A 19080-nucleotide genomic window follows, 5' to 3' on the forward strand; every position below is an offset into this window, starting at 1 on the left:
TAATGTATTATGAAGGCACTCAAACAATCTACAATACAAAAAATAGAAATGTCATAATAATTCTAGAGTTCATTGCTGAACTTGTACAATTGAAAACAAGGCAATGGACGTTAGCTTTACCTTCGGTATTTGCTATGAATCGGGTAAAAGCGTCACTAAGGTACTAAGCTAAATAAGTAACGCTGAATTCGGCTAGAGTCGTGATAGAAGAAACAACAAAGAAAACATTTGATATGACGTAGCATACCATCGCAAGAGGTCGCGGAACAGAACGCTTTTGCTGCTTCGCTTTATGCTGCTTCATGAGTTATCTTACAGTTGGCGTGTTGGCAATTACGAGGCTGCAGCAGTTAATGCAGCTAGAACACGCAAGCACCCACGCCGGCCGCCTCGCTCCTGCCTGCATGGCTCCGGCCGAACTTGTCTAGAATTATGTATACTATTGTTACACAGGCCGCCTAAACCGCGGTTAACGTAATGGTGGTTATGTTAACAGGAGTTCGCTTAGATTACTCGGTATGAGAAACCGCGGTTATGCCACATACTACGGCTGCAGGAAACCGTGCTTGGCAACATCGGTTCAGCAGTTGACCGAACAAATGGCGGTACCTTTGAGCAGTGAGTGCATATCGGCAAACGTGCGAGAAAAACGGATTAACTTGACTACAGGAACCACGGAAAGCTTGATAAGGCTAAGGGAAAATAATTTCCGTAATCTGCGAAGCCCGTGTTACAATAAAAAGGTGTGCGCGGCAATAATAGCCGAGTTGAACGCATATATTTGCTCAAATTCGCATATTTGTACATTTGCGGAACCTTATGCGAGAAATAAGTGACACATTTTCGTATGAAGAACTGCGATCTGCTGATTAGTGCGTTAGTTTATTGTACGCCAGGTTGTGTCAGCCCGCTTAGCCAAAGATGCTTTTGTGCTGTGTAACATTGGTGAACCGTGGTTGACGCTATTCGCTGTTCCACGCGATCGTGCGCGAGATTAATTACCTATGGTTGGTCGTAACGGCGGCTGACTTGCCTCTGTAACGTGGGTATTAGAGGGTGTTGTAAAGCGCCAACAGTTAAAGAGCGTCTGTAAAAAAATGTGATCTCCACGTATTTTGAGCGCTAGTGTGCAATAAAAACGCATGTGGTGGTGGTCTAATGTTTGGCGTGTTGGACCATTGCGTACACGGTGTACGCACGTTGGGGGCTCAATTGTATTTCATACTAAACGGAATTGTAATTTCTACTAAACGAAATTTTTAAGCCTATCGCTTAGGGTTAAGTACCTTTATCAAGGCGGCGAGTGCGGCGACGTATATGGGCGCAAGTACTGTGGGCCAGCATATGGCTAGGGCACAGTAGGGCGCCCTGGGTCCTGGCTGCGTGCTTTCGAAGAGTAGAATAAACGAGATCACTTCTATGGCGCTGCAGGCAGCCGACGATAAGCAGCGCAGGAGGGCGTAGACCACGAAGGAGCTTGCCACGCAGGTAGCCAAACCCGACAATACCACTAAGCCAGAAGCCCAGAGAAGTACAGGGCGGCGGCCGAACTTGTCCGATGCTAGGCCTACGCACGGTATGGCCAGGACACTCGCTGCAAAGACCAAATCAGTTAGGATGAATTGCTTTTTCGCCATGTTGTTCCAGACCATCATGCCACAATATTGCGCAATATGTCGCAATATTGACAAGGATCTCCACAGACAGTACTTTTTCCTAGTGTCAAACTTCCAGTGCTTCTTTCTTCCAACAATGTTGTATGTCAAATTTGCTGTTTAATATTAAAATGTGTACCGCGCCTTTCAAATATTCATGGCTCTACAGCGTGTTACTTTACGTGGCACTATATGTATTCATCTTTTGTAATATCACAACGAACTCATTCAAGCAATGAAAATGCGAAAATCCCTAATTCGTCTAGTGGGAACTCCTCCATCTTTGGGAAAGGCCTCACTACGACAACAGTTACTTTATTTTGACTGAAACTAAATTTAGGAGGAATGTCGGCAAGGCGAGTACGTACATCGCCACTCATTAAACTAGCAACAGGCTCCTTTTGCCGAAACTCATTTTTAATTCAACAAATCAAGCAAGGAAAATTCAGCACAGATTATTGATTGACTACCAGAATATTTGGAGTAACCTTTTATTTCATTACACTTCAGCAATTTAATAGATAAAAGTGTAATTATGTGCTACATTTATACCAACAGTGAATTATTTATTATTGATTAGAAATGAAAGAAAGGCTGCCTGTGAGTACTAGAAGCATCAAAGAAAACAGATACAGCAGCACTCATTCACAAAGATATTTTGCGTGCAGTAAGGTCCATATTGTGGCAGCGTAAGTGCATTTGTGCTGAAGTGTATCAGTAAACACCTGTTCCTTGTAATGACTGGCCCCGCCGCGGTGGTCTAGTGGCTAAGGTACTCGGCTGCTGACCCGCAGGTCGCGGGTTCGATTCCCGGCTGCGGCGGCTGCATTTCCGATGGAGGCGGAAATGTCGTAGGCCCGTGTACTCAGATTTGGGTGCACGTTAAAGAACCCCAGGTGGTCGAAATTTCCGGAGCCCTCCACTACGGCGTCTCTCATAATCAAATGGTGGTTTTGGGACGTTAAACCCCACAAATCAATCAATCAATCCTTGTAATGACTGGATGTAACGCCCTACGCCATAGGGAATGCTTGCCGTTCTAACTGTTTTAATTCTACGTCAATAGTACCCACACATATTTACAGTCAATCAAACAATCCTGAAGCTTCTGCCTTGTTTATCACATATTCAAGCAAACAAGCTGTGGGGGGCACGTCAAGTTCCACCGACTACCAGGCTACCGTGTCGGACAAGAGATGGTATATAGGTTTAAAACGAAAAGTATAGTTGTCTATTATTCAAATGAAAAGAACGGGTGACCTTTAGGCTTCGAGCGAGCGGCAGCTCGTGAAGAGCAATGACCAGGATGAAGAACGGTGACTGCTAGGTTGGCGAAAAAGTTAGTTCCAACAAGGCTCACTTGTATAAAATTACTTCTCATACTGGAAACGGGAGTAATTTGGAAATCGATGAATATTCAACCATGGCCGGCTTCCTCGGCACGCGGGTTAAACTTCCGCACAAGCAATAAAACATCAGGCTTCTTGTAGAAGAACCTTCATTTTTCTTCTTGGCATGCCTTCTCACTCTTTCCTTATGACTTGGATAATCGACCGCTGTTGGGCGCTGCCTTCACTATTTATTCAGACGGCGCTCGGTGACATATAATAGTTCTACCATAAGCTTGTTTTGCTTCCAAAACCTTCGTGTGCACCGAATCAAAAGAAGATGAGCACATACTTTCTCTAACGTGTCTTGGGGTGACGGGCATACAACGCCGAAAAAAATGGACGATTCTTTTTGCTTTTACTCCATTTATTACTGTTGAAAAGCATTTAGCATATTTTTCACAGACAGACCTTAATTGCAAACAGGTTTGGTCGACCAAGCAACATTGGCTGTTTGAAACAGAATGCCGGACGTGCAGTTATACGTTCTATACGTCGCTTCAAGTCCCGCCTATCGAACTGATTAGCCATGAAATCACTGTCGATAAGGTCTTCTTAATCCCAGCAACCTTTATGTATGTGCGACGAATTGGACCTGAATGAACTGCAAGAAGGCTCAATAGGCAAAATAGCTCGCATTGATTCATTAGGGTACCTTGGCAGTTGCATTCGAAAACGCTTTAGGCACATGTGCTTATGTTGATACATTGATATGTAGCGATTAACGTCCCAAAACCACCACGTGATTACGAGAGACGCTATAGTGGAGGGCTCCAAAAATTTTGACCACATGGGGTTCTTGAACGTGCACCTATATATGAGCACACTGGCCTGCACCATTTTCGACTCCATCAAAAATGCGGCCGCCATAGCCGGGATTCGTTCCCACGCCCTTCGGGTGAGCAGTCTAGTGCCACAACCACTCGACCACCGCGGTGGGGCCATGTGCTTATGATTAAGTGCACGTTGAAAGTTGCTAGGTGGTAAAATTTTCGGGAGTCCTCCTCCACAGCGTCTCTGGAAATTGTTCATTGTTGTTGGAACGCTGAACGTCAGGAATGATTTCTTTGGATTCATTAACGTGGCAGTGAAAAGAAATGGGACCCGGATAAAGTGGTACGTGAAAGGCACTCTTGTGTCCCGCTGCTACCAAGGCTATTTCGCTTGCGCTGCTAGGTTATGATGATGAATAGCTCAACTGGCTTATTGACCTAATTCTTTAAACAAGCACCCAGCTTCTCATACAGTGGTCAAAGAAAACTTCTAGTGCACATTTATGATTTTCATCGTTTACGGCTTTTTTATGACTGTATCAGATACCAACCTTTCCCAGAAGTCATTTACACCGGAAGTTGTTCGGCGAGACCTTTGCGATTGGAGGCAATGCAATGTTTTTGCACACTGCCTGACAGTGTTGTGCCTGGAGGATCAGCCTATATTTCACCAAGCGACGAAGGCACGTGATAACGTTATAATTTGACGCCAAGGTAAAGACGTCATGTCAGGTTTCGTGGATATCTGAAGACATGATGACGCTATGTCAAGACTTTATCGCGTGACTACATTTGACATCACTGGTGTTGATGCCAAGTACTTTGACGGTCATTTTTGGCGTCTTGTGAGGCATCTACGAGTTTCTACCTAATATTCACGCGTTTTCCCATTTCGCCCGCGTCATCGGGACATCCAAAAGTAGCGAATGCAGTGAAATTGTACTTCACCTCCAGTGTATGCTGCTTTCAGAAGTCCCTCGTACCACGACCTGTCGCAGACCAGGTTCCAGCGAGCGATGGCGTTTCTGCCAGGCGTATCAGGTTTATAGGCGAAGTTCTCGCAGCGGACCTCACTGGCGTTGGTTCTCTCTATCGTCACAGGTGGCTGGGTGCTGGCTTCCAGATTCGGGGTCGCGGGGTCGCCAGCCTGTGACGTGGATGCCGCTAGGAGCGAAGCTGGCGCATCGAGCGGCTCGTAGCGCTCGCACTGCTTGAAGTCCCCGTTAGAGTCGCGTGGGATGGCGATTTCCTTCCACGTCTGCTCGGATAGGGTGGCGAACTGCTGTGGAGGTGCGCACCAGTGCTCTACCGGCTCAAGATCGATGAATAGTAGTGTGAAGCTGTAGGAGTACGCGAGCATAGTTGCCAGCTGCGTTGAGCAGAAGCGAAATGATTGTTGGTGTACACACACGAATGTTGTCATTGATTCTATGGGGCACCCACCTTCGGAGAGGCGGCGCATGATAAGTAGTACGAACTCTCCCCAATTGTGCTCGGCTTATGAGTTTTATTTTTATTTCACACTCCCCGCTTTTTGCAAACGAGCGCTGGCCAGCTGGTTCAGTGCCTGGGGCACCTGACTTGAGCAGCATCATGTATCCTTTATAATGCTAGTTTGATACCTATTGAATGTTGCATCTGTAGGGATGAGCGTTCAATATTGTCACCAGGGTACCGATAGATACTTGATTACTCAGGGTCTTATATAAAAAACAGAGCCTGCTCAAAGAAAAGACCTGATACCCGAGGGCGACAACATACCCATTCACCTCGCTTACTTTTACGTGAAGGCCGGCGACTAAACTTGCCATCCTACCCCGCGTCAATATACCAGAAAGGAGGAACAGCTTCGGTTCCATGCTTCCACATTTTTAAGAACAGGATGTGTGAAAATGGGAAATAGTTGTTTTATAGCGCCAGCTGGTATTAAATCAAAATAACAGTGCTGTAGTTCTCTGCTGCGACCATTTATGTTCATATCCTCGAATAAGCGAAGCAAGAACAACATAACCACAATCCGATGGGACTTCAGCCCACACCCTTTTCTGATAGTAGAGCATTTTACTGCAGAAGTGCGCTAGAGCTTCACACTGGTTTGCAAAAATACCCTGTACAGGCGTCATGCTCCGCGAGGAGTGGTGTCGACCCGTGTGTATAGGTTGGAAGCCGATCAAAATATGTGAAGCAGAAGATAAGTGAAGCAGTGAAGAAATCGGGTAAAATACAGAAAAGCGCACTAAGTGCACTTTTTCGTGTTTTATATGTCTTCTTCCCTGCTTGCTAAGCATATGCGGCATCACCTTAAGTTGAACTAGCGTCTCCTGTGAAGCTTCCCACCAGGCAACACGTGCATTGCCATAGTATTTTGTCGTCCTCAGCCACAACATCAAAGTGCCCATAATGGCCTACATATGTGTAGTGGTACATTGGTTATCTGCAATGTGCTGAACACTAGCTTAGTGAGCTCCCAATTCGACAGAATACATTGCTGTTATTTGGGGCGTAGTGGATACCTATAGCTTGCAGGTGTGCTGTAAGAACCCCAAAAGAGGTTGGTATAACATGATTATGTGAGCATCAAGAGAAACCTGTTTGCTGCTCGCGAGTAGGCGCACTTGGTTCTCTTCATAGCATAGCGAAAACGAACAGTCGCTCAGGAGGTGTGACGAGCCAAGGAAAAGAGCATTGCTAAGGAGGGAGCTATAAAAGTGAGTGATGGCCACAAGTATATAGTCAAGGTTGCGTAGCTTAGCTACCAGGACCCCATTTTTAAAAGTCGCAGTTACGTGTTCATTGTATTCTCAGGCCCAACATCACACTTAATTTAGGCCTCACGGCTGTTTAGGGTACTTTATTGAGTACAAGTGATTTCAGAACCACGCAGAATGCGCGACACAGTCTGTAGTTATGTGAAAAAACAACCATGCTTTCGAATATTTGCCTTGTTTATGACAATAACAGTGTGCGTCAAAAGTTTGCAGGCCACGCCTGATTAATATACATAGAATAGCATCCTGGGAACGTTTGAAACTCCTCTGCGTAATATGTCACGTGATTTTTTTTCTGCGTTGTCCCCTTGTACTCAGTTTTGTTTTCGAGACATGTTTGTCCGTAAAGGAATTCAGTTTCGAAGCAGCTTCGGGTATAACATTTTCACATGGCTGGTTCATAACATTAGGCTATCCGTGATATCCAGGAAGGAGCTGTTGGAATTTCGGCAAAGCCACGTTACTTATTGTTTATGATATTGCAGTGCAGGACACAAAGATGCCAGCATCCTTTGCTTGATTGCGTGATTGTCTTTTGAAGCAGCAGGTAGGCCTTAACGCTTGAGATATTACACGTAGATAGCCTGACTGTGAGATGGGGCAGCCGTTTTTCGCAATATAGAACATTGGCTGTACCTAACTTTACGCTGATGTCATAGAATAAATCTAGCCCAGATTCGCCAACTCAAACCTGCCTTAAAATGTTATGCCGTTCTGGATGGGTCGGGCCAGAAAACCGGGCTCAAAATAACACCCCGCCCCCCAAAATTCCTAGGAGGATATTTCAGCCAATCTGGACGTGAAACACATTGGGAGCGAGGGCTACTAAACAATAAAAAAACTTACCTATCGAAGACGGCATTTGCAGATTCGTACCTGATTATGAATTCACTGCGAAATATATTTGTTAGCACGCACCTGTGCACAGAGGAGCATCGTCTTCTGGAATCGCCCGTGGCCGAACGCAGACCTGCTCTCTACCTGGGTCTCTGATGGCGTCATGTAGCCATCCTGTAGCCTCGGCGTGGTGAGGAAGCGTGACGCAGCACTGGCGGAACCCACACTGCCCGGCAGTCGGCACATGTCCGCACTGTTGGAGGGAGGCACGCTGCTTTTTTCGGAACCTTTTGCCATCTTCGCCAAAGTGGACGCTGGCTGGGAAAGATCGGAGGTAGAGCGCTGCGAAATCATGGAGGCTCGTTCTTCTTCTGCTTTTTCTTCGCGCGTCCGGTTCTTGTTCTTGTTGACCTTCACTTGTGGCTCATACCCACTGTGGGACATTGGCCAATAATTGAGTGGTCTTATAAAAGAGCTGATAGAGTAAAAATGCTACAATTCTTGCACGATGGTCATTCCATGCTGTTCGGCATTCTACACATTCAGGGTCAAAGTATTTCATTGCAATGGGAAGAGCTGCTTTTGAGGATTGGAGAGGTGCACGACCACAAAAGCCGCCCGAGAATCGAAAAACAAGAACGGTGCCGACACTTTTCTATAAAGAGTAACTAGTAACTTCAATTTTTTTTCAATGCAATACGTTTTGTACTTCTGCATTGATTTTACGTTATTTCTGATATAAACTATTTTGATAGGACTGTATAATACGAAATTGACCTACTTGAAACTTTTATAGCAAAAAAACAAACAAACTACCTACCTGAGCACGGTGATAGAAGACACGGGCTTAGCAATAATAATATATGACTCCTAGTGGTTGCGCACCTCACTCACTGCATCGCAAAAATAAATTGCCTTGAAACATTCTTCACACTAGTTCCTCCACAGCTGAAGTTTCTAAAAGTTTTTCGGGCACCTGGTTATTGTGTATTAGAATTAAATGAAAAGGCTGACTCAATAGCCCTAGCAGCATTAAATACTCTTATACTTTAGATCCTTTCTGTTGCGGCCTATACAACTGCAACAAGATATACATCATGATCGCTTCATGCAGACGTATTATAATTAGCAAGTTCATGTACAAAACACAGTCATTTAAGTTTTCGTTGAAAACTCATTGGTGTCATTTAGGAAGTCATAATAACCAGATTGCGATGTCGTGTACCCCCGTTAATAATACATTCACAAAGGGTGGTCTCGGGATATAACCCGCATGCAAGTTTTGTTTAAAATGAAGCCAAAGAACGCTACTGGTTGTCATGTCGCCGTTACAGGTTACTTAAAAGAGTATTTGTTATCGCGTTCGCTAACCATGGGCTGTACTTCATAAGTGAGGACATAATTTTTTTTGGTGCTTCGGACATGGGCTTGAGTCGCAGGGACCATTTTGAAGCCGTTTGCAGTTATCTTCAGGAAACGAAACGAATTCGACTTTCTATTTCTAGTTGTGGTTTTTAATGTTGAAGTGATGAATAGTTTTTGAAAAGTTTTGTTTTAATTTTTTTTCTGCTTGATTTTATTCATATGAAATTTTATTAGGCCTGATCTAAATTGGGTGAAAGCATTTACTCGACTTATTTTGATATATTTACGTCGCTCTTTGGTTATCAATGCTCAATCATCAAAAAATTCAAAAAACACACACACATATATATAAATATATATATATATATATATATATATATATTAATATGTATATATATATATATATATATTTAAATGACGGAAAGGTTGCCGATGCCTTGAATCTGTTTAATAAAGAATGAAGTATTTACATCACAGGAGTAGTTTCTGCTGGCTAACATTTTCTAAACTGCTTTTTATCTCAAATTCATCGCCTCGGCGTTTACATTCGTGTATGTATATGAATATATATATATATATATATATATATATATATATATATATATATATCATCGACTACTTAAAGACACCTGGAACCCCCCCTCCCTTAGTGGGCACGGCGAAATCCGTGGAAATATGGCTAAACGTTTCCTCTACCTTGTGCAGGGCATGCTGCTCTGCGTCCCCGACGTATCTCCTGGATCTACAACGGCCATCACTGGGTACTCGCCGCATTCGCACCACTTTCCTTTCTGCAAGTCACAGCCGCCCCACGTGGAACCTTGTGACGTCATCCCGAAGCTGCTGCCGCCTGGCAGTGCTTGGTCTGTGACGTCATCCGATCATCGACTACTTAAAGACACCTGGAACCCCCCCTCCCTTAGTGGGCACGGCGAAATCCGTGGAAATATGGCTAAACGTTTCCTCTACCTTGTGCAGGTTAGTAGGGCGTACAGCTCATTTCGAAGCGATTGCCGCTGTTTGGTTGTTATGCCGTGCCCACGGCAGTGTCGTAAAATTGCATACGATTGTTTTTGTGCACTTCGGTTACTACTTTGTTGTGATGTCGAACAAAACCCCGGACCTACCAACCAAGACATGCTGGCTAAACTTTTAGAGGGTCAAAAAGCTCTCCGTAGTGAGGTAGCAGACCTTACAACTAAAACGGAAAACATGTTAGCAGAGCTTACACGGCGTCTTTCAGAAATCGAGACCCATGTGGCTGAAATGAAAACTAAAAATTCAAAATTAGATGACCTGGACAACCTTCTTAAGGTCTACACAAACTCAATGAATTTCCAGGCCCGAAAGCTAACGGATCTTGAAGATCGAGGCAGACGTTCAAACTTGATTGTTTTTGGTATCCCAGAACAGCCGGAAGAAACTGAATCTGATCTTAAAAAGAAAGTCGTCTCTGAAACATTTCACAGCAAGCTCGGCGTTAAATGCACTTCTGTTGCCCGGATTCATAGGCTTGGAAGATCAGGCTCAAATAGGCCGATTATCTTGTATCTTCAAGACTTCACCGAAAAGCTAGCTGTGCTGAAAAAGGCGAGCAACCTAAAGGGAACTAACATCTTTGTTCAGAACGACTACTCAAAGCAGACGTTGGCAAAACGTAAATTACTGTGGGAAAGTGCAAAAGCCGACAAAGAACAAGGCAAGAAGGCATTTTTGGTGCATGATAAGTTGCGTGTAGGTGATGATCTGTTTATTTGGAATGACGTAACAAACAAACGTCAGTTAATTGGAAGCCGTCGGTGTGCCACGGCATCGCCTCAGTCTATCGGCAGTGCACCCGATAACGAAAGTACGGGTAGCAAGTGTTGACCAGCCGCGCAGAAGCAAGTTAGACTGATTAATATGAATGCTCGAAGCATTGGAAATAAAACCGAACAACTTGAGGCTGTACTTTTAGCATACAACCCTGATGTTGTTGTAATAACGGAAACGTGGCTCCACAGCGAAATGTGTGACCAAGACTTAGTGCCTCCAGCTTATGAAATGTACCGCAGAGATAGGGCCTCAAGAGGTGGTGGAGTTGCAGTTGCAGTTGTTAAAACAGGAATCACTGTCACCCGTTTACCGGACGTTGAAAGTACAGAAAGCATATGCCTGAGGCTTTCACTCTTCAATAAGTCTTTTGTATTGTATGCAGTGTACAGGCCGCCGAATTCGTCGCCGGATTATTTGTTTAACTTGAAAACCCATATGGAAAATTACAGTAATCAAAAGCTAATTGTCATCGGCGACTTCAATCTGCCTAATATTGACTGGAACCAAATGCAGTCGACATCAGATTTGATTAATGCAAATATACTGTTCGATATAATGCTTTCCCACAATCTCGCCCAAATTGTTCAGCAACCAACACGTGTTGGTAATGCTTCGTCCACGTTACTAGATCTTGTGTTCATGCATCGCACTATTCTTGATTGCTGTGTTTGTGTTGAACCCGGCTTATCTGATCACGACATGGTCACAGTTTCTTTTTCCTTGCATTGTAATCGCTCCAATAGCCCACCTAACTCTAAACAGGTCAAAAATTTTTCCCGTGCTAACGATACGAGCATCCAAGATTATCTTGAATGTGAATTGGTGCATTTTGATGAGGACGACGCTTCTGTTCTCTGGGATAACTTTAAGAAACTATGCTTCCACTGCATTGAACGGTTTGTACCAAACAAAACGAAAAAACCCCCAAAGTTCACACCATGGATCACAAGACCAATAATACAAATGAAGCGTAAAGCCAAGCGTTATCGGAAAAAAGGTGCTCCCGCTAACATTCTCAGGGAAATTCGTAACTCCCTCTCCGAAGCTATTAAAAGTGCCAAGAATTTTTATTTTACTGTCAAGTTGCAAAACTTCATCAAAGAGGACCCTAAAAAATTCTGGTATTTTATTAGGGACCGTAAAAGCTCTGTAAATTGAATCAAGTTTAACGGCACTATGATTGACAATCCCCAAACTATCGCGAAAAATTTTAACGACTATTTTCATAGTGTTTTTTCAACTTCTACCCTGCCTGTCTCAATTAGCATTGACGCTTCTGATTCAGATCCTAACCTCATATCTTTTGATGGTGTCCTTAATTTACTGCTGCGATTAAAAGTTAAATCAACCCCTGGACCAGACAACATACCGAATGCATTTCTCCGGCGATATGCCGAAATATTGGCCAAGTACATTGTTGTGATCTTCCGAGCCTCAATAAGTTCAGCAACTTTACCCATCGATTGGAAATTGGCACGTGTTCTGCCCTTTGTGAAAAAGGGGGACCCAGAGTGCATACCAAACTGCCGTCCCATTTCTATGACTTCCGCATGTTGCAAAATGCTAGAACATATAATTGCCACTCGTATAAACAGCTTCTTAGATGATAACCACATTTTATCTCCCTTTCAGCATGGATTTAGAAAACGGTTTCCCACAGTCACCCAGTTGGTCTCAGTTATTCATCACATTGCTTCTATTTTAGACAAAGCTGGTCAGGTCGATGTACTGTTTTTGGATTTCAGTAAAGCATTCGACCGTGTTCCCCATAACAAGCTCATCGAGAAATTGCAGACTATAGGGCTTCCAAACTACCTAGTATCCTGGGTGTCTGCTTACCTGAACGGCCGGAAACAGTATGTCGACGTCTGTGGACAGACATCACCTTATCTCCCAGTAGATTCCGGCGTACCGCAGGGTAGTGTTCTAGGTCCGCTGCTCTTTATAATTTATTGCAATGATATTGTTAATGCTATTACTGATCCGGTTAAAATAAGACTTTTTGCAGACGACTGCATTATTTTCACAGATGTACAATCGCCAGATGACCAGGTTGCTCTCGACACTGCCCTTAACAATATTCTTTCGTGGTGTAACAAATTGGGCATGGTGCTCAATTTCGATAAATCTGTTTGCCTTCGAATTACTAACAAGAAAAATCCCCTTCAGTTTTCCTATTCCTCCAAAAGCCAACCCTTAAAAGAAGTCAGTCAATACAAATACCTAGGTATAACGATAACGAATAAGTTGTCCTGGAATGCACACATTGCCGATGTTTCGTCATCGGCTTTCCGTAAACTGTGTCTTTTAAGGCACAAACTCAGAGACGCCCCGTCGCAAGTGAAACTATTAGCTTATAACACTTTAATACGTCCAAAGCTTGAATACGCTTGTATTGTATGGGATCCGCATACTAAGTCTAACATATATTCCCTCGAAAAGATTCAAAGACGAGCAGTGCGTTTTATTTACTCAAAGTATGGTCGTGGTACATCAGCTACGGAACTAATGCGAGATAACGAATTCCAGACGCTACAATCGCGGCGCCAGCTTCTCCGTCTAAAATTCTTGGACTCACTAATTACCAATTAACTTGGGCTAGACCCATCACATTATGTTACCCCAGTTTCGACCAGACAAACTCGTCATTCTCATGTCCGATCTTTAACTCCGTATTTTGCGCGGACAGATTTATTTAAGTTTTTCCTTTTTTCCGAGAACTGTAACAGAATGGAATAACTTGCCTTCTGATTTCCTCCAAACCTTCGATCTTGATGAACCAATGTTTAATTCTGTGAATCTTGACCCCCCCCCCTCCCAATATCGCTTGATTTTTTTTTGATGTTTCTCTTCTACTCGCTCTTCTCCTACACAGATGTATTTTAGTCAAGCTGTGTTACTCATGTACTGATCGCGTGCTTTCTTTGTTTTGATGTTTCTCTTCTACTCGCTCTCCTCTTACACAGATGTTTTTTAGTGAAGCTGCATCCCTCATGTACTGATATTGTGTTTGTGTTTGTGCCCCTCCTGCTTGGGCCTTTTTGGCCTGCAGTATTTCAAAAATAAAATAAAAAATAAATATATATATATATATATATATGCGGTAGAAAAAAAGGTCGACAAACGTGCGAAAACACAAGTTTTACTAACGTTTCGGCAGGTGGGCCTGCCTTCGTCGGCCCACCTGCCGAAACCTTAATAAAACTTGTGTTTTCGCACGTTTGTCGGCATTTCTTTCTACCGCGTTTTCCACCGGATCCATTGAATTTCAACCCACTAAATATATATATATATATATATATATATATATATATATATATATTGTAGTGGGGAATTCGCAAGGCAATGATAGTGGGACCATCGCTGAGTGCGAAGCGCGAGCAAGAGCTGTAGACACTGGACTGCCCGAGCAATTGTTTCTGTACCGGCTGTCTGCCTATTATCTGGCGTCGCTAATAAACCCCCTTGCAAAGTGGTGGAAGCGTGCTGGGTACGCAAACCTGGAACTTCGAAGCCGGAAGCTGCCCACTACATCAGCAATGCCTGATCAGACGACCGAGCAAGGCACCACCCAGCAAAGCACGGCCCAATCTCAACTGGTCATCGTGCCTACCACCCTGCGCCAACGAGATCCGCCCTTCTTCAGTGGCACCGAGGACCAAGATGTGGAGGACTGGTTGTAGCTGTTTGAGAAGGTGAGCGCCGCCAACAAGTGGGACGACCCCTCGAAATTGGAGTATGTCCCATTTTATCTCAAAGACGTCGCCAGCCTGTGGTTCACAAACCACCGCACTGAATTTATCACTTGGGCCGGTTTCAAGACCACCCTCGCAGCTGTGTTCGATCGCCCCGCAGTGCGCAAGCTGCGTGCTGAGCAGCGCCTACGCGGACGTGCACAAAGGCAGGGCGAAAACTTCACAAGCTATATTGAAGATGTAATCGATTTATGCCGGCGCTTCAACCCTGAGATGACCGAACATGACAAGATCAGGCATATCTTGAAAGGCATAGACAATGATGCCTATCAAATGTTGCTGGCAAAGAGCCCAAGTACCGTATCCGAACTTGTGACCTTGTGCCAGAGCTTGGAAGAGATTCGGAAACAACGTGCAGCAGTTCGGAGGTCGACGACTGCAGACGACTCTCTCGCTGCCCTGGCCGTCGGTGGTGACAGCTCCCTGCTGGAGCAGATAAAAGAATATGTACGCGAAAAGGTCGCACGACAACTTTCATGTCTCTCGTATCTGCCGACCACCGAAGCACCAACGAACCGCCTAACGCCGACAATAAGACAGGCTATTCAGGAGCAGGTCTCCGAGGCGTTGCCATTACCTACGCCTGCCTCTCAACCAACGCCTGTTGCCGCGCCACTGACTTATGCGGCCGTCGCGGCAATGCCTCCTGCATCTCGTCTGCCAATGTATACGCCACAACCTGTGCGACCGTCCACCGCGCCGTTTCCACAGCAACACGCCGGAAATCCTTGGCGCACCGCTGACAACCGGCCTATATGTTAATTTTGCGGAATTCCAGGCCACGTTGCACGTCTATGTCGTCGGCGCTTCACAGTTAACGCACCAAGATATCCTGACTATTCGTTTCGACCTCCATACCACGCGCCTCACGTACCACCTGAAGTTCACGAACGCGATGCGCAAACTGCTTCCGGCGCCCGAACATTCGCTTCTAGACGTTCTACTTCCCGCTCGCCTTCACCTTCACCAAGTCGTCGTTCCGTGTCGCCTATGCGTCGACGACCCACCTCCATTGAGACGGAAAACTAACTGCCGCAGCTCCGGAGGCACGAGCTGCGTCATCGTCTAATCGTTCAAGTCCTCGCCTGTCTCCCGCCAATCTTATCGATGTAATCGTCGAAGGTGTACGAACACTCGCACTCATCGATACCGGTGCCGCGATATCTGTGATTAGTGAGAGACTCTGCCGCTCTCTTCGTAAAGTGACGATGCTTTCTCCCGTGGTTTCTCTTAGTACTGCGAGCGCCCAACAAATTGAGCCCGTCGCGTCATGTACATCAAAAGTTGTGATTCGAGACGTGTTGTACACCATTGAATTTCACGTGTTGGCTTCATGTTCCCACGATGGCATCCTAGGATGGGATTTTTTATCGCGTCATCACGCCGTCGTGGACTGCGCTCGGGCCGAAGTGGAGCTGTTACCGTTTGGTGATGCGCCTTCTGTTGATGCGGCCGTATCTAGTGTGGCTAACCTTGTCGTCGCGACGGACATAGACCTTCCTCCTTTCAGCGCTCAGTTTGTCCCTGCCTGCTGTGCTTCACTTTCAGACGCTACCGTCCTATTCACGCCATCTGACATCTTCGGTAGCCGCCACCACACATCGCTGCCATTCGCCGTTCTTGAGCTTTGTCAAGAAACTACCGGGATATTTATTTCCAATCCCAACTCGTGCCCCCTCAGTTTGCGCCGCAACGAGACGCTCGGCCACATTCAGCTCATCGATGAAGGTACTATCGTGCCTGCCGATTTCTTCGACACCAAGGCGAATATGGAGCTGAACGCGTTGGTTCCTCACTTTGCCTTGAACAGCGTGTCTACCGATGCATTTCACCATTCTATTGACAGCCATCTCGCCCCGGCTCAACGAGAGCAGCTTGTTACCCTGCTGCACGAATTCAAGCGTTCGTTTGACTTTCCCCAAGCGGTGCTAGGAAGAACGAACACCGTTGTGCACACAATTGACACAGGAAAGAGTACTCCTTTGCGCCAGTGCCCTTATCGTGTGTCAACAGTGGAGCGTCGGGTAATTGCAGAACAAGTAGACGACATGCTACAGCGCGGAGTCATCAAGCCTTCTTGTAGTCCTTGGTCTTCCCCAGTTGTACTCGTCAAAAAAAGGGATGGTTCAGTCCGGTTCTGCGTAGACTACAGGCGCCTAAACAACATTACGAGGAAAGATGTTTACCCTCTTCCCCGCATAGACGACGCTCTCGATTGTCTCCAAGGTGCAGAATTCTTTTCCTCGCTTGACCTTCGCTCGGGTTATTGGCAGGTCCCAATGACTGAGTCTGATTGTCCAAAAACGGCGTTTGTCACACCGGATGGCCTCTATGAATTTACCGTGATGCCATTCGGACTCTGCAATGCGCCTGCCACATTCGAGCGAATGATGGACAGCATTTTACGTGGTCTCAAATGGAACATTGCTTGTGCTATCTTGATGACGTTGTGGTTTTTTCCCCCGATTTCACTTCGCATCTCGCTCGTCTGCGCAAGATTCTACAGTGCCTTACAAACGCCAGGCTTCAGCTTAACCTGAAGAAGTGTCACTTCGGGGCTAAACAACTCACCATACTTGGTCATGTCGTCTCGAAAGCCGGCATTCTTCCCGACCCTGACAAGCTTCGTGCTGTTGCCGAATTTCCTAAGCCGACTACTGTTAAAGAACCACGGAGCTTTGTGGGCCTGTGCTCCTATTTTCGTCGCTTTGTCCGGAACTTTGCCTCCATCATCGCTCCACTCACCAAACTCCTTGCTGGCCCTGCAGATCTTTCGAATTGGACAGCAGCCTGTGACGAATCCTTCGCAACACTGCGCCGACTCCTTACCTCACCACCCGTACTGCGCCATTACGACCCTACTGCGCCAACCGAAGTACACACGGATGCAAGTGGCGTTGGCCTTGGTGCAGTACTCGCGCAACGCAAGCCAGGTTTTACGGAGTATGTGGTCGCCTATGCCAGCCGCGCCCTCACTAAGGCAGAAGCCAACTATTCTGTTACGGAAAAAGAGTGCCTCGCGATTGTGTGGGCGTTAAACAAGTTTCGCCCCTATTTGTACGGCCAAACTTTTGATGTGGTAACTGACCATCACGCACTCTGTAGGTTGGCTTCGCTAAAAGATCCTTCCGGCCGCCTCGGACGTTGGGCACTACGCCTCCAAGAATTCGACATACGCGTCGTCTACCGATCGGGGCGAAAGCACTCTGACGCAGATGCGCTTTCACGATCACCCGTGAAATCCGATGATACGGATATATCAGCCCTGGACCTTCCCCTCTCTGCCGTCAGCGTCACAGACATGCCATCCGAACAGCGCAAGGACCCTTGGATCGCCTCGCTATTGAATATGCTTTCTGACGCATCAACTTCCGGCTACCCGCGTGCTCTTCGCCGCCAAGCAACGCATTTCGCCATACGGGATGGCCTGTTATACCGTCGCAACTATCAAGTGACGGGTCGTAAATGGCTGCTAGTCATACCCAGCCATATGCGGTCTGATATCTGCAAATATTTTCATGCTGAACCGCAACACGCACACGCCGGTGCGCTAAAGACGTATGAGCGGATCCGCCAACGTTACTACTGGCGGGGTATGTACACGTTTGTACGCAAACACATTCGCTCATGTTCCCAGTGTCAGCAGCGCAAGACATTCCCTCATTCACCCGGTCAACTGCAGCCTTTGCCATGTCCTGCACGCCCATTCGACCGTGTTGGGATTGACCTATACGGCCCGCTACCGTGCTCTGTTGGTGGCAATCGATGAGTGATTGTGGCTGCCGACCATCTGACAAGGTACGCCGAAACGGCAGCGCTGCCTTCGGCTGGTGCTCGTGACGTTGCAACCTTCATCTTGCACCGGTTTGTTCTTCGTCATGGTGCACCACGGGAGCTCCTGAGTGACAGAGGACGCGTATTTTTGTCCGAAGTTCTGCAGCAGCTCCTACATTCATGCCGTACGGTACACCGCACATCAACAGCCTATCACCCTCAGACAAACGGCCTAACGGAACGTTTCAACAGAACCCTCGGAGACATGCTCGCTATGTATATTGATTCCGACCACTCCAACTGGGATGTTGTTCTTCCTTTCGTGACGTACGCCTACAATACGGCGATTCAATCAACAACAGGCTTTTCTCCATTTTTTCTTTTATATGGTCGTGACCCATGCAACACACTCGACACAATTTTGCCATACAATCCTGATGCCTCAGAGTTCAGCCCAGTTTCTGAAATGGCTGAACATGCCGAAGAGTGTCGTCAACTTGCACGGTCCTTCACAGCCGATAACCAAGCCCTCCGAAAAGATCGCCACGACCATGATCTTGTTCAGAATACCTTCCCCGTCGGTTCTCTCGTGTGGCTCCGACTGCCTTTCCACTCTCCTGGACTGACTCCCAAGTTTGCACCGAAGTATACGGGCCCTTACCGCGTCATACAACACCCTTCTTCTGTCACCTATGTGATTGAACCACTCAAGCCGTCCACGGACAAGCGCCGCCTTGGTCGTGAGACGGTCCACGTCAGTCGCCTCAAGCCCTGTTACGACCCTCCTGTTCTCTCGTCACCTTGAGTCGCCAGGATGGCTCGTCTTCGTCGCCGGGGCATTGTAGTGGGGAATTCGCAAGGCAATGATAGTGGGACCATCGCTGAGTGCGAAGCGCGAGCAAGAGCTGTAGACACTGGACTGCCCGAGCATTTGTTTCTGTACCGGCTGT

General features: G+C 46.3%; 1 protein-coding gene across 1 annotated transcript in view; it reads right to left on the bottom strand.

Annotated features, from left to right (window-relative positions):
* The window catches only part of LOC119185877 (solute carrier family 22 member 7), a 47469-nt gene that overhangs the window by 10857 nt on the left and 17532 nt on the right, over nt 1-19080 (bottom strand). Inside the window, exons 2-4 of the mRNA XM_037434733.2 lie at nt 7503-7854; nt 4765-5185; nt 1287-1594 (exon numbers count right to left, since the gene is read on the bottom strand). Of these exons, the coding sequence (XP_037290630.2) occupies nt 1287-1594; nt 4765-5185; nt 7503-7854 (1081 nt within the window). The remainder of the gene's footprint in view (nt 1-1286; nt 1595-4764; nt 5186-7502; nt 7855-19080) is intronic.

This window comes from Rhipicephalus microplus, chromosome 8 (assembly GCF_043290135.1).
Source record: "Rhipicephalus microplus isolate Deutch F79 chromosome 8, USDA_Rmic, whole genome shotgun sequence".
Classification (NCBI taxonomy): domain Eukaryota; kingdom Metazoa; phylum Arthropoda; class Arachnida; order Ixodida; family Ixodidae; genus Rhipicephalus; species Rhipicephalus microplus.